Consider the following 16,900-nt stretch of genomic DNA (forward strand, 5'->3'; position numbering starts at 1 on the left):
CCCTTCTATCCACTGAGATGTGCACGCTTGAGGTGATGATCCAGCCGAGATGCTTGAGTACCTCACTCTCATTTTGTGGCAGGCATCATGAATTTATTGGGTGCCTTCAACTCACTCTATAGGGAGTGCAATATATACATTATCTCATTTACTGTAATCGGCACAAGGGTCCTAGGAGATACAGGTATGAGCATCTCCATTTCACAGTTGAGTAAACAGCTGTTATTCGCCTGGACCCTCCATGCCAGAGATGGATCTGAAGCCCCAGTGCCTTCTTTTGCAGGCAGGGGCTTTTGTGTCATGCCTGATATTAAAGGGCCCATTGGAGGAGAACATATGGCCAAACGCTTGGGTCAGGTGGGACTTCCTGGTGAGAGATGTTGGAGCAAGCTTCTAGGAATGAAGGTTCAGCCACCCCCCCAAGAGCCATGACAACTCTCCATGGTGCTCTGCTCTATACAATGACTGATTACCAGAGAATTAGCTAATAACTTACTGTGTGTACATGGAAAAGCTTTTTGGTGTTACGTATTCTGAAACCTCTTTATTGCTGCCTTTGTTGAAAAGACAAATCTAAATGATTTGCTTACTCGGTCCTTCAGTAGTATGGCTGTAACCAAATGTTGTAATCATCTTAAAACTAACACAAGCTTCTGAACACCTAAGTGATATTAAACCACACAAAACTAGTCAGAAGTATGGAGACATTTGTTAAGACATTGGGCATCCCACCGAACTATACCTCAGATTTCTTGTTTGGTCTTTCCTTAAAAAAAAAAAAAAAAAAAAAAACCTGGAAAGTGTGTATATATCCTTCTTTTCTACATCCTGCATAGTCTTCTGGCAGAATGAAAGTTTTAATGAAGATAAAGCAGTGAGAGTATAGGTCAGTGTGAGAAAAAATTATAGTCACACTGGCTGGAAAACTGCTCCCTTGTGGAGAAATTCAAGGTGTCCCTGCTTAATAATATTTTGGTGAAGGGGAGACTAGTCTGGCATCTTTTTTTGCTAATGACTTTTCAGTAAAAAATAAATGCATTTGGTCTTCAGCAGGGACCAAAGCCAGCCGGAATTATTCATAGTCATTCCATTTACACTTTGATGAGAAGGGGCACAGCACACCAAAGACACAGTGCTGTAGATTCACTCTCTTGTAAAAGGCTCTATAGAGTAGAAGGAATTGAAACTTGTAGATTGCAACCCAAATGCAGTAGCCCGCCAATTCTCCTGCCAGATCTCTCTCGGATTCCTCTATCACAAACACAGCTTTAACTGATTGCTTATTTCTGGTGATTGGAGGAAACAGTTCTTTTTAAGCCAAAGTACATGGCCAAGGGGAGGGGAAGAAAGAGAAGAATGAACTGGAGACAGAGGTAAGGTCCCAGTTACTGCCACCTTCGCCTCCCTGGACCACTGTATTTGAACTCCAGTTGCCCATTCTACTCTCACCCTTGCTTCATTTTCTTCAAGCATTTCTCATCGCCGAATGTATTCTGTGTTTCACTTTACTTGCCTCCCCAGTTGGCATGGGGTCTCCATGAGGGCAGGGGCTTTTGACTGTCATTTCTGTCATCAGTGTTCACTGCTGCATGTCCAGCACAGAGCAGTGTCTGGCATCTAGTACCTGTTCCATTGATATTTGAGTAAATGAGTGAGTATTCACTGAGTAAACAAATGACCAAGTAGCAAGGCAAACACACCTGAAAACAAAGGTAGGACCCATAAATGGCAGGGATCTCCTGAATCTACCTGTCTTCACAAGAAAGAGAAAGGAGTCTTCTTTGGTTAGTGGTGGTGGTTGTTCTGGGTCATTCAAGGAAACCAGGCCCCCGTGTACCTCTTTCTCTGCATCCCCCCAACCTGCCAAGCCATGTTACATGGCTAGGAACATAAAAAGCATTTATATTAATTCGAAGCTGTTTCTTACAGCCTAAAAAATGTAAAGTTTTAGAAAACAAGCTTCCAATTTGCTGAACCTAAAGGATAATAATTTTAGAACAAAATGTCACTTCTAAGAGGAAGATTAGGCTTAAACTATTCTGTCTTGTATATCGAAAAATGCCAGCTAAGAATCATATATTAACAATTTGCACATTCAGGTCTCAAATGGAGGAGTTTGATTTCTTACACAATGAATATGAAATAAAAAATTCCTAAAGCCAGGCCAACTCCCTGAGGACCTGATTAAAAACTGTTTTTAATTCATTTTGGGGAGGGGAACAACACACAACCAATTTACTCTTGCCATAAAAACAATCTAATCCCATGAAATTGTAATAAGCTTTTAAAGTTTTACATTTTAAACTTTTCATTTAAGCAGGGCTGCTCCTACCTAATTATGCAGATTTTGTTTGGAAGACTGGGAGCAGAAAGGGAAAAAATAATCTTACTTAAATTTTCACTATACATTGATGAGATTTGGGTAATTTTTTTTCTTTTAAAGAAACCAGTTGCATCTGTACTTTGAGCAGTGCCTGGCTCATACTGACTGCTCAAAGCATGTTGCAAGGTGCTCTGTGGTGGTGAGTCACATTTTTTGCTGTTTGATTTTACTGCCTGCCAAACTAGTTTGTATGCCACCAAGTTGCATCATAACTAAGGATATGTTACTTTAAAAAAAAAAAACACTAACTACTTTACTTTTAGTATAGAATTTTAACAAGGGTATTCTTGGAAGATGGAACAGTGATTGTTATCCCCCCAAAATAGGCTTGAGGCTGGGTTTCGAGGTGCTTGACTGATGAATATCTCAGGGCAAGGATCTTGCTCAGCACCTAGTACATAAATAGGAACAATATTTGTTGCGCTCTGAGCATACCTAAGTGTCCATCTCGGTGCTTAATGAATGAATTGATTTTTGAGCACCTGACCCAATGGCTGGCTCTCAGCATGTGTAGGGTGGATGGATGGATGGGTTTTGTTCAGGGAAGTCCAATACTGTAATCAGAATTTCTAGTGTGCCTCTCTGGCTTCATGTATCCTGTCTGTTACATTTGCTGCTTGACTTTGAAATTGGATTTCCTCCTGTTTTACTGCAGAAAATGCAATTCAAGCCTTTGGCAATGGCTCTGATGTGACAGTGTGGCAGCCAGCCCTTCCAGTTCAGACCACCACTGCTACCACCACCACAGCCTTCCGGGCTAAGAACAAGCCCCTGGGGCCAGCAGGGTCTGAGAACGAAATCCCCACTCATGTTTTACCACCTTGTGCAAATTTGCAGGTAAGAGCGGCAGCCGAACTCCCTGTTGGAGCTCACTTAGGAGGGCAACACAGACCAGTTTCCTTCAGTGCACTTAAAGATAAATGGCTAATGATGAGGGCTGTTGGGTTTGAATCTTAAAAGTGCATTTTAACCATGATAAATGGAGATTGTGATGTGCCACAGAGTGAGGAGAAGGATGAACTCTGGAACTGACTCCCATTTGCTGGGAGCATGACATTGGTCAGGGTACCTGGGGCTGGCCTTGGCGTCCTCACCTGTAAAATGAGGGGGCTCAGCAGATGAATCTTTAAGCCTTCTGCTTGTGGAGTGGCCAAGTTGAGTTGGTTTTTAATTTATCTATCATCCTTATTCTGCATTCTCTACAAAGCACAGCCTATTGAACTAGAAAGCACTCTTGGGTTGGTCACCATCACTGTCATTTACACTTAACGTGGGGTATTTAACTCTGTCTGAAGGTAAACCAGAGACAGTGTTGCTATTGAGATGTTAACTCCAATGTAGAGTCCCATATGGCTTCATTCTTCCTGAAGCAGAAGAAAATGCTTTTCTGGAGAAGGAGGAGCCATGTGGAGCTACCTCGCAAAGCCTCTTGCATGTATAGAGGCAAGTGTGAATGGCCAAGAGACTTCCTTGGGGCTAATCCAGATCTCCAAGGGCAGAACCACAATGGCAGACTAACAGTGGTTTCCTGCCTTTAGTCAAAGCGGTATTTATTCGGCCTTTTTATTGATTTTTTTTTTCATAGTAACGAGTGTTCAACTACTTAGCAAGACATTACATATTTATATTTTTGTACCTCGTTGGCTGCTATCCTCCTGACGGCTATGAGAGAGCGATAGTTTTATTGTTAGCCTCCTCCTTGCGTTTGAGGACACTGGGGCTTGGTGAAGTAACACTTTTGCTGGAGCCTACGGAGCTTATGAGTCACAGAACTGGGAATCCAGGAGACTCCTGTTGCTTTCATAGTTCTTCCTGTGTTTGGGGGGTAGTGGTGACCACATGATGGTTTCTCCTTCATGCCATGCTGGGGAAGGGGACATGTGCCACACACTGTGCTGTCACTTCACACTTGTCACTGGAGTATATTCTTCTCCTTTCTCTCTCCTCACCCTGCTGCCACCAAGGATCAGGTTCACCAGAAAGTTCACCAGAAACCTCTTTTGCCAATACCTTCTTTAACTCACAATCCTCTTTGTTCCTTATAAACCATGCGGCAGTTCTTCTGCTTCTGATTTCATTGCTGTCTTTTCTCCCCCAAGGTCTCCCTTCTTCTTGGATACCCTACGTGCCATTCAGCTGGCTATTGGTCTCTGTCCCATCTTCCTATGTCTTCCTCCCAAACACAAACCTTCAGACACACTCATACACACACACACACACAACACAGCACTGAGGAGAAGGCGGGGAAGCCACACAGCCTAAGGTCAACCAGATGTTCTTCATGCTTCTGAAGCATTTCCTGAGCATGTCCAATATCCAAAGCACAGTGCAAAACTGCCAGAAGTAGGAGGAGGCTTGGGGACTATTACAGCATCTAACTGCTCCATCTTGCAGCAGAGCCCTCAGGCTCTGGGAGGAGGGGTGACTTTCACAAAGGCCCCCAGTCAGTGAGAGGCAATCTGGAGCCAGACATCGCACCACAGAAACAGAATCTGTTCTTCATCTCTGGCTGATGCTCGGCATCCTGGTTCCTCCTACGGTCAGCCTTCTCTTCTTACTGGGTCCACTCAGATTCTAGCATCAGTAAAGACAAGTGGCCAGAGGAAGGATAGGACCCTGTTGTCATTCACTGATAAGAGTGGGCCAGATAGGGTTCCTGACCTGTAGAAGAGGCAAAGCTCTGGCTGCAGCAAAACGAGGTTCGTTTCTGCACATGTCTGAGGGCACAGAGCACGACTGCAGAAGCGGTGCTTTAGCCTGTTTATTGAGCTCCTTCTGTGTTTCGGAAACTTCATCAGATGGGCACTCAAAAAGAAAAAATTCTCTCCTCAGTGAACTTACAAATAATGGGCAAGACACAGCTTGTCAACATTTTTGGAAGGTCAGACCAAATTAAGAGATGACATTTCAGGAGAAGAGCCATCATTGGAAATTCCATACAGTTTCCTCCATGAGAGAGGACTGTGTCAGCCCTAAGAAGGCATTCCCCCCACCTCCCCAGGCCCTGCTTCCCCACCCCCAGATCACAGAGTGGGACTTCTGCTTCCTGTGGCGCAGGCATGTCTTGGCCACACAGCATCGTGCCTCCAACCCAGATCTGCCCAGCCACCCCTTCCTGCGAGGAGGGCTCTGTGCTGCTGCAAGGTTGCCCTGGCAACGTCAGGGGACACATGAGCTCTGTTCCCAAGAAACGGCGCCTTTCCTTCCCCTGTGTTAGGATAGGAAGTCTGCCTCATAAATAGAGGGCAAAGTAAAATTAAAGCATGATGTTTGTGTCAAGACTGCTATTTAACTTCTCAGCGGAGGGGGAAACGGAAGTGTGGGACTGAGGAAGGAGGGCCCAGCCATAATTCTCTTCCCTGTGACACACACACAGAATCCATATACTTGGAGCCAAACAGCATTTCACTTCCGGAGAGCCCTTCTCAGTTCTATCACCCCTCACCTTTCCCCCTATGGAGAAGACCTGCTTGAGCCTGGTTTTGCACACGAGGCAGGGAGTGAGGGAGTGAGCTCTGCAGCCAAGCCTGTGTTCCCACCCGGCCCTTCTGCTCACCAGCACCATGGTTTCCGCAAGCCTCAGCTTCCACAAAACTCGAGGATGGCCAAGCTGCCAGGGTTGAGGGGACTAGACGGGGGTCATGCTTCAGTGCTGGGGCAGAGTGAACCCTCCAGAACGGTACTTTAAAAATGGCACGTGTGATGCTTGATCCCGAGTTAGTTGGCTTCTGGGTCCCTTTACAGCAGATGGATGGTGGTGTTGTGCCTTGCTTGCAGACATCCTTCCCTTTTACAAATAAGGCAGCCGAGGCAGGGAAAGGTGAGTGACTTAACCAGAATCACGCAGTAATTCTTTGGAGAGGCTGGGCTTTCTGCTCCAAGGCCAGTGTACTTCTGCCATAATCCATGACTTCGAGGAACCCATCTGGGCTCTTTCTTTGAATTAGAAATGGACAGAAAGGACAAATGAAAAATAGAAAAGCAGGTTATCCAGGCTTTGTCTTTCTGCATCTGTCTCATTTCACTTGGTGTCATGTCCTCTAGGTTCCTGATCTCACATATATGTAGAATCTAAAAATGTCGAAATTTTAAGGCAAGGAGAATGGTGGGTACCAGAATCTGGGCAGTGGGGGAGATGGAAAGGAACTGGTCAGAGGGCACAGGTGTCAGTTACCTGGATGGATGGGATCTAGAGCTCTAGGATACAATATGATGACTACGGCTAGCAGCACTGTATTATATACTAGCCCATCTGAACTGCTCCCATCCTCCCCTCTGGTAACTACCAGAGGTGGTAGGCTAATAGCTTGATTATGGTAAACTTTTCATCATGTATGCATGTATCAAAACGTCCTTTGTATTCCTTAAATACAACTTATTTCCAAATATTGAATTTTTATTTTTAATTTACACCTGAGGAAAGCTTGTTGGGGGCGAGGGGTGAATAGAAAAGACAGCAGTGAGAAGCTAGTTTCAAGAGAGCCATATGACCTACTGCTTCCTAAAGGCAGCTATTCAAATAATTGGGAAAACACAAAGTTCATGCTTTAGGTTGGGATTCTTCATGCAATTCCAGGATATAAGGAATGAGGGAAAGATTAAAAGTTTGCCAGCAAAACTTTTTTTTGCAGCTTGGTGATGTCTTTAGAATGACCTATACTAACAACAGTTGAAAGAATCATTGGAGGCCGGAGGATGGGGGGAGATGAGTGAGTGATAAGAGACGGGCCTTCGCCCCGAGAACATGGTACCTGGCACTGATTTAGGACTCGCGCTTTGGAGTAGGGCTCCCAGGAGACTCATTCTCCCCATCTGTCCTTCTTTTGCCTGCCTAGCTGTCTCCAGATAAATTACCATTTGCCAGGGGGTCCTAGAAATATCTTAGAGTGGCGTTTGTCCCAGCCATGTGTGTCATTACTCAGAATAGAACTGACTTAAACCAGCTTGGGATCCATTGGTAACAGATTTGGAGAAAGTCAGCTATCTTTGGCAGCTCTAAAGTTCACTTCCCTTGAGAGGCACCCTCTTGTAATATTTTAAAATATACAATAATATGAGAAAACTCTTGGGGACTTGAGTTTCTGTCTTAACATTTGAGATAGATTTCCCCTTTGGAAGGGAAGAAATAAGAATAAACATTTTCAAAAGTCGGCTCCAAAGTATAATTATCAACAAACCAAACCCAGTTCTTTTGGGGAAATCGGTGGCCTTGGGTGTGGGACGTAGAGACTCATCTGCAGTTTCTATGCAAGGCTTGCCTTTAAAAAAGGAAAGTTGATTGATTAGTATAAAATGTCATAGAAATGTCCAAGTGCTAACCCCCTGAGGTGATAAAATACCAGGTTTTGGGTAACCCGCCAAGCTCCCATGTCAGGATTAATTGGCAGTCATATTAGTAACAAGCATGACGCAGGCTGTGCTATTGTTGGCATATCCCTTTGACTTGTACAAAGTGGTCACATGAAAAACAAAGGAAGATTAAAAGTTCTACCGATTATTTCATCTTCTGTGCACTTGAGTGGTCTGCTAGCTGGAAAAAGCTCAGGATATTTAAACCAAATGGACTGTACTTGTCGCCTATTTAAAGTAAATATCTTTGGGAGATGTAAGTAGGTGTTGGAAAAAATCCCAACTTTGCATCATTGTACGCCACTTAATTCTGGAAGCTTAAAATATGGACCCCTTATAGTGGCGTTTGTAGGTCTTGGACTTCATGGAGAAAGTTCTGCTACCTCTGCCTCTTTGTACTCGCATCTCTCTCCCCCCATCCCAAAATAGCTGTGATTGACAGGAGGAAGTCTGGTAGCTTGGGGAGTACACCCTCAGATCCAGGGCTAGCGGGCTGGCTGTGGAAGAGCTGTGAGCAGTCGGAGAGCTCTAGTGAACAGTGAGAGCCACAACCAGGGTCAGTGTTTCTTATGAGCCAAAGAAAACATATCTATCTCTGGGGAGATATGAAGGGCCAGGTTGTAGATAGATCTCAGGTAGGGCTCCTCCCCTCTCCTTAGGGGGACTTTTAAGGCTGCATCCTGGAAAGGAACCAGCAATGTGGCGTTCTCAGTCAAGGAAGCGATGTGAGCACAGTCCCATGGATAGTCTTTGTGAGACTGTTTGCTGCTAAAAATCACCAGTGTAGAGGGCAGCTGTTCCCTTCTTTGCCAACCACCCATCATCTGCTTTGGTGGTCAGGCCATGCTAGCTAGCCCTGAGAGTCCACCACAGGGACACTGCTGGCCCTCAGTGGGCTGTGGAAGCAAAGGCCCTAAGGTGGGCATCTCCCCTGGAGGAGCGAACCTGCAATATCCACTGGATTTGAATCCAGGTCTACATCTCCCTGGCCTCCCTTATTTGCTATAGTTCCCTCTCTTCAGAGTATGGTTTGAAGCTCACAGAAATGGGCTGGGTGCTTGTAGGTTGTAGGCTTGTAGGATGTAGGTAAGAGGGGCAGAGGGCAGGCAAGATTTGCCTATCCATTTAACTCCTGCATATAGGAGTATTCAAATATTTAATTAGAATATTGAATATTAGAATATTAAAAATAATCTAGATCTGAAGCAAGACCTTCCATCCCAGAAGAACAGCATATGCCTCTGCTGCTTCAGTACCCCGTCACCTAAACAAAGTCCCTTTGTAGCTGACAGGGCCAGACCAGACCAAAAATGATTTTAAAACTCTTCCCAGGGCCAGACCCCAAAATTCTAGATGTGGCGGCAGGAAGGCAATTATCCAAACCTGCTAAATACCCAGGACTCCTCTAGCTGTGACCAAGGGAAAATTTGAAGTGTTGAGTTTTAAAAGGAAAGCTGCCAATGGGTGTTCTGTAAATCATTTGTGCCAGCAGACTGACCCCATTATGTCAGCTAATCCTGGAAATACAGGAGGTAAATTTAAATCTTCAAGCATGAAGCACTTAATCAATATTCTAAATGTTTTTCTTGCAATTTATGCTAGCAGAGCAATGGGGTGCTTTGGCGTCCTGTTAATCTTCCACTGGAGAAGAGGTGCTTGAGAGCAAGGCCAGGGTGGTGGGATTTTGCACAGGATGATTGGTGGGAGGGTGGGAAGTTGGAAGGGGAGAGGATGAGGTGCTTACTTCCACACCAGGCCCCTGGCATGAGGATGGTCGTCCCCGGATTCAGTGCACCCATTCCAATGGGCAGAGCCACCCTGCGGCCACCTCCTGTAGCACTTTCCTTAAGCCTAGGAGTTGCTCTGCTGGGAAGAACATGAGCTCTGGGGTCAGATGGACCTGAGTGAGAACCTTGGCTCAGTTCCTATTGCTCTGTGACCTGGGGCACGTTTCCTTCCTTCTCTAAATGTCTGCTGTAAAATAATCACCTGCCTCTCAGGTCTGTTGTGAGGATTAAAAACCTGGTGCCCATATGCAAAGGGCCCAGCATGACTGTCCAACCCTCTCCACTTGGTAAGTAGCCACCACTCTTAGTGTGATTGAGAAGTGTGAAAGCTTTAATTCTGGACCCTGGGACCATAAAGGAAGGACTGTGCCCAGCATCTGGGAGTCCATGGAGGAAGAAAGACGGAGCTCTTTAGATTGTGCTTCCTTAATTTGTAAGAACCATTGGAACTGAGTGGTATCCTGCCGATTCGAAGAATTGGTCATTATAGAAAGTCCGAAGGAAGGAGGGAAGGAAGTTCAGGTGTATTTTGAACACCAGGACAAGGAGAAAGGGAAACCAAATGTCAATAAAGAAAGGACCAGGTCTTGAGGGGTTCTGACTTTTACAAACTCCATCTCCCCATGCCCAGGAGTCTGTTCAGAGTGTCATCCTAACAACCAGCTTCTTGGTGTTATGACTAGAGCCATGACAGTAGTCAGATCTTGGTCCAGCCTGGGTACCGGAGCAAGACTGTCTACCAGGTGCCATTGCCACATCTCTTTAACCAGTGCTGACATTGGGAAGAGGTGGCATAGCTGTGAACAGGACACAGTCTTAGTTGTAGAAAAGGTCGTGTCTGAGAACCAGCCCCACCTCTCAGCCTCTGACACCAGGACTTTGATTCTTTCCCATATCTGCATTCTGCTGGTACTGTTGTCTGCTTCATATTTATCTTTAAACTCAATTACTAGGTATACTTATTTATATAAACACTATCATTTTTAGACTCATCCAAAGCTGTTAAAAACATATGTGAAACATATGTGAATCAATGCACTAGTTCTCTATACATTAAAATCAATACCTACATAGTGTCATATGTACCAGTAGTCTCCAAACGCTACTTTGAGAAACATTAAACTATCCAATATGATAGAATCCAGAACTATTTGTTTTGATAACATGCATCACCTCTGGTTTTTATGGTTGGGTAGTAATAAAGCAAATATGCATAAGCTTTTCCCATGAGTCAGGTACTGTTCTAAGCACATTATATATATACACTCACTCATTTAATCCCCACAGTAACCTTATGAGGTCAGTACTATTATTATTCCTATTTTCTCAGACAATAGGCCTGAGACACAGAAAAGCTTGATCAGGAGAGGAGAAATAGGAAAAGGAACATCTTTCCCTTGTATGTGTTTTAAATGACTACATTGTATTACCTAAATCAGAGCACTTTGCTTTTTTGTTTCTGGGTATCATTATTCACTCAATATAAATTAAAATCAGTCCTTACATTCTTGTGAAACATCTGGCAGATGGAGGTGCCAGACTGGTTCATAAACTGGCATAAAGAAAGGAAATGGTGCCTATTCTGACACCAACTGGTGTCCCTAGAACTCAGTTCTGACACCAGCTCTCGGAGGCAGCATAGACACCAAAGGTTAAGGCCACGGTCTCCCAACAAGCCTGCCCTTACTTCAGATGATGACCACACTTCAGGGATCCCCAGGCCACCTGCACTTCTGACCAACCAGCTACAAATTCCAGGCTTCCCATGACCCCTCAGATTCAACTCACTAGATTGACTCAGAACTGAGGAAAGCACTATACTTATGATTATGATTTTATTTTAAGGGATACAAATCAGGATGAGCCAAATGGAGAGATCCTTAGGCTGAGGTATGAGAGAGTCTCCAAAAGAAAGCTTTCATTCCCTCTCCCTGTGGAATCAGGACATATCACCCTCCTGGCACATTGACACATTCACCATCCAGGAAGCTCCACTGAGCTTCTGTGACCAGAGTTTTAATTGGGGTTTCATTGCATAGGCATGATTGATTGAGCCATTAGGCCTGTGATTGAATGTAATCTTCTACCCCTCTCTGCTCCTTAGAGGTCAGGCGCTTGGGCTGACCTCACACGATTCAGAGCCACAAGCCCTTGGCCCGTAGGTGGTCTCCTGATGACCAGGGCCCGTTCTGAGTCATCTCATTACCATAAACTCAGGTATGATCTAAAGGGCTCATGAAATATCAAAGATACTCCTATCACTCAAGAACTTCCAGTGATGTAGAGGTTATCTCTCAAACCAGGCACAAAGCGTAGTCAAATTCTAATTTTAATTTTAGGGGCAAACAGTGAAACTTCTCATAAGAAAGCTGGAGTTGAAATTTTGAGCACAGGCTCATTTTACCACTTACCAGCCATGAATCCTTGAACAAACCGCTTAGCCTCATCTTCCTCATTCCTGAAATGGGGATGACAGTCATAGAGCCTCCTGGAATGTTATGAGGATTAGCTCTGAGCCTGCCTGCAAAGTATGTTTTGTTGTAGAGCCTGGCTCAGACTCAAATAAATAAGTCTTTATTATTTGCGAGTTTTGTGATGCTTCTGGCACGTGGATATCACTAGTCCTATTTGCCCCATCTTTGGCAATAGAGAAGTGCCCTGAGAGGGGACAGGCTGGGTTACACATTGCTTTATGGGTCCTATTTTCCAGTGGCTTTTCTGGTCTTAGTGGGGCCCTGTGGGGACTTTGCAAGTTTGTAGAACAGGCTTGTTAAGGATAAGAAAAGGTGAGGCCTTCTCAGGGTGGTGGTTTTAAAATGTAATTTAGTGAGATGCTTCTTTGTGGGAAGTCCCTTGCTTCCTTGGAATTCTTAGCAGAAGATGGGCTGGGCGCCTCTATGCCAATCTTGGGAACTTCAGTTCCTTAGGCTGAGGTCTGAGAGAGTGATTCCTTGGCCATGAATGCAAGAGTTCCTCTAGGTCAGACTTACTCAGGCTTGGCTCTCTTAGCTTTTTGGCCTGGAAAGTCTCTCTTGTGGGGGCTGTCCTGGGCCTTCTGGGGTGTTGGATGGCCTCTACCTTCTGGATGCCAGGAGCACCATTACCCACTTGTGACAATCAGAAACATCTCCAGACATAGCCCCGTGTCCCCTGGAGGGCAAAATCATCCCTGACTGAGGATCACTGGTCCAGCAAATGAGGGCTGCCTCATAGACCTCATTTGTTCATAAACTTTTCTGTTTTACAACAAGGGAAGTGGAGGTTTTTGAGAGTCTTTTTGGGTTTCCCTACATGGTAAGGGGCATATGGAGATAGAAGAGTGACCGACCACATGGGACCAGATCTTTCCCAGGTGGTGCAAGTAAGAATAAGGAAAAGAGACTGCAGTTGCCACCGAATGCCCAAGTTTAGACATTTAAGTTACGTTTGGGCATTAAGTTTTCCCAGGGAAACATTCCCCTTGGAGTGGGACCTGTGGATGGTGTCACAGGTGGTTCTGACTGAGGCTCTTGATCCAGTTCTCACCATCCAAGGCCCTGCTGGACTCCACAGCATTCAGAGCCCCACACACCCTCGCCTGCTTCTGAGGAATGTTTGTTCACCCACCTGGCACCCTGAATGGGTAACCCACAGGTGACATTTCAAAGGAGACACTTGCCAGATGACCAGAGTGGGTGGAATTCTTTATACCCCACCACCCTCAGGTCTCACGCATGGACTTGGAGCAGAGGAGTCTCAGGAGAGCAGGATCACATGGCCAGTGCCAGACACATTACTGCTGAACCCTCAGCACATGTGCTAAATCTCAGTGACTCTGGCAACACAGATGCCATTTCCTGAGCCTTTTAAGAAAATGACCTTGGTGCTGCCTGTTATTTGTGGTGTTTGGTTTATGGTCTTTGTGAGGTCTCTATCATTTCTGTGTATTACAGAGTGTTTTCTAGCACCACTGTTGTTTTGGTCTCATAAAAAAAGAAATCCAAATGTTGGCTACACCCAACATTTCCTTTGCATAATACTCTCCTGCTCAGATTGAGTGTGTTTATTTCCCCCACTCTCGGAGAAATGAGCTGTGGGGGGTGTCTTCCCTTAGCAGAGGCTGTAAGCCTCGGGGCCCCCCACCCAGGCTGCTTCTGGGCTCCCCTGGAAGCCTCACTGCAGAGCTCTGGACTGGGCTGCCAAGTGGCCTAGGGGCCCGGGTGCTCCCAGTGTGGAAAGGCTGCCAGCGGCCTCCTGGGACTTAATCTTCCCGGCTCCAGGTGCCAGCAGATGAGCTCAGAGGGAAGCTGCCTCCCAGAATCCACCCACGTTAGCCCTGGGAGGAAAGAGGCTGTTGTAAAAACAGTTTTCGAAATAACTGCTTATAGAGCATTTTCAAAGCCCTTCATCCAGGAGAGTGTTTGAATTCAGAGCTCAAAAATTGGGTATTACCCCGTCAAGGCTGCCTTACAGCATGCTGAAATGCGCCTTCAATTGTGTATTCAAACCCTATTAGACATGGAAGCTTGCGGCACGTCACTGGCACCAAAACACAGACATTTCATCTTGGGAATCAGGCTTCATTGTAGGCAGGTAAGCGTGTCACCCATCCCAGAGGGCAGTGTCATACATTGCCATGGTGTGCTCAGGCTGCTGCAGGGAGGCACCACAGACCAGGGGGGGGGGGGGGGGGGTTTCAGCAGCAGACATTTATTTCTCATGGTTCTGGAGGCCAGAAATCCAAGACCAAGGTGTAGACAGGGTGGCTGGCTCCCCAGACTTCTCTCCATGGCTTGCACAGGGCTGCTTCCTCACTACATCCTCACATGGCCTTTCCCTGTGCCTCTGCATCCCCGGTGTCCCTGTGTGTGTCCATGTCTCCTTTTCTTGTAAGGGCCCCAGTCAGACTGGACTGGGGCCCATCCTAATAGCTTCATTTTAACAAAGGGTCACCTCTATTTCATAGAGGCCTATCTTCAAATATAATCACATCCAGAGGACCTGGGGAATCAGGCTTTACTATATGAATTGTGGGGGGGACACCATTCAGTCCATAACATATGTGTAAGGGGCAGGTACTAAATAATTAAATATTCGACGTTCAAAAATCTCATTTATGGCATGAATTTAAGTGGGAAAAAATTACTATTGCCATGGGCCTTCCCTCTGTGCACAGGGTTCCGCTAAGTCCCTCTTGTGAGCTTTTGAACATGAGAGTCTCACCCTTGGCTAGTCCTGTGATGGAAGGAACATGAGGAAAGACTCCTCCGTGGGGCAGAAGGGCCATCTCGCCCAGCCTGCAAACGTCTGCTGTCTGCCTTGCTTGAAGCACATGCTGTCACATGCGAGCTTTCCACAAACTTAATTCAAGTAACGATTTTTTTTTTGTGATTGGCATGTCTGCATGGTAGCAAACTTTGGTTGAACATATTGTTAGAATACACAATACTGTAATTTAAGATTATTTTATCAGCAGTAGAGAGTTTTATAATTCATTTAAAAAGTTGTAATGGGCTCGAGCATCTTCAGTATAGTTTAATAATATAGCGTTTTATAGCTGGCTGTAAAATTTCAGATTACGGTTTTAGCAATTGTGCAATTCTATTTTATAGTTTAATAATTGTTCAAATGAAGGAGAGTATAAAGTTCCTAAAAACCAATTTCATGACTTAGAAAAATAGCCTTTATCAAAATCTAACATATACCTTTAATGAACCCAGATGTCACCTTTTCAACAAAGGCAGATCGTGGCATCTATTTTTCTCAACCACAAAGCCCTCCCAATTAAGCACATAGAGTGCGGTATCTCTGAGTTATATTTTTTCTCCTTCTTTAAAAATCTTTTATCCCTAATCTCCTACAGCCAGAATAAGCCTATTGCCAAGTGCAAGGTGGACATCAGCGAAGCCAGAAGAGCTTCAGTGGAAACAGGGAGTAAATTCGTTCTCTTGAGAAGGTTCTTTGTTTGACAGATGACCGTTTGATCACACCGCTTCAACCCCAGCTCCTAACTCTAATAAAGTCCCTTAGTCTTGCCTCCAGATAGTTCATACTTCACCATTCTGGGAGTGAGTGGCAAAATGGGGAGCCCTACATTATACTAGAATTGTATATTATTGTTAAGTGTAATAAAGGTATTAGCATATAGCATTGGGGAAAAGGCACTATCTCCCATTGTTGAAATTATAGTTTGTGTTGTGATATTCCGGGGTTTTCCAGCGTTATTTTGTCACACAACTAAAATCAAGAAAAAAGGAGGCTCTGGACCATTTACAAAAACACAGCTACCATGGAGCACATGTCAGGAATATGGTCCCAGGACCCTTGGGTGCAGTGATCCTTGGGTGGACCAGCTCTGGATCAGAGCCCTGTTGCAGAGAAATGGCAGCAATCAGAGGAAGAACCCATGTGGCTGGGCTCCTTCCTAGCAAGGGTACAATCCAAGAACGTGGGGCTCCCAGCACTTTTCCACTATGTTATAAACAGTGACTGTGATGTAATGGCAGGGTGTGGGGAGGCTGACTCTGACCTGCCCACCTGAGCGGTGAACAGGAGAGAGGGCACCTGCAGTGGTAAACTCTCTCGCATCACCCTCAAATGATAGGGGCCTCCTCTTCTCTGCTTCCCACTCAATTCCCCCTTCTTTTTCAGCTCCAGAAAACTTCTAGCTGATATTTGGTGCTTCTTGGGCAGAAACTGAGGGCTGTCTGTCTCAGCACATCTGGGTAGCCTTTTCCAGGTCACAGTCACATCAGCAATGATGCCCACGGTTGGCAGGCATTCTTGCTGTCGTGGGACAGGTATTGGGTGCAGGTGTCTCCTGACACCTGTACCTATTCCACACATGCCCGAGCACATGGCACCCCCTACGTTATAACAAGGTAAAAGGTGGCACTTAGTGACTGTGAAGTCCTATGAAGAGCATAGGCAACACAATCATTCAATTTATGCCCAAACCAAGCTCACTGTGAGATAATAGATTCCAAACACTGAGTGTGCTGAAGCTTGACAAGGGATTGTGCAGACAGTAGGCCAACAGAAGTGTGATTAGTTCTCAGAGGCTTTAGTTTTTAAGAAAAAGAGATTGTGCTTAAGAATAGAAAACACTGAAGGATCAGGTTTCTTGCTACAAAAGAATCAAACTTTCCTGTGGACTTCAGTGGAGAGTAACTTCATCTCCTTAACCCTGGGTTTCATCATCTGTAATATGGGAATAATGAGCACTGCTGCTCAGGGGGGTTGTCATAATTAAACAAATTAAAATTCTCCAGCGTAGTTACTGAGCCTCCAGTTCAGCACAGCAACTGTTTTTATCGTTATTTTATCTTCCCAGTTGGTCTGTGCTTGAGCAGGAGACAGAAGGAGCCTCTGCTAAAGGGGGATTTGGTGACCTTTACCCCAA

General features: G+C 45.2%; 1 protein-coding gene across 3 annotated transcripts in view; it reads left to right on the forward strand.

Annotated features, from left to right (window-relative positions):
• Positions 1-16,900, forward strand: part of GFRA1 (GDNF family receptor alpha 1) — a 208,199-nt gene that overhangs the window by 172,244 nt on the left and 19,055 nt on the right. For all 3 annotated transcript variants that reach the window (XM_041745606.1, XM_041745607.1, XM_041745605.1), the window contains one exon: positions 3,039-3,220. In XM_041745606.1, coding sequence (XP_041601540.1) covers positions 3,039-3,220 — 182 coding nt within the window. The remainder of the gene's footprint in view (positions 1-3,038; positions 3,221-16,900) is intronic.

Source organism: Vulpes lagopus, chromosome 2 (genome assembly GCF_018345385.1).
Source record: "Vulpes lagopus strain Blue_001 chromosome 2, ASM1834538v1, whole genome shotgun sequence".
In the NCBI taxonomy this organism is placed as follows: Eukaryota; Metazoa; Chordata; class Mammalia; order Carnivora; family Canidae; genus Vulpes; species Vulpes lagopus.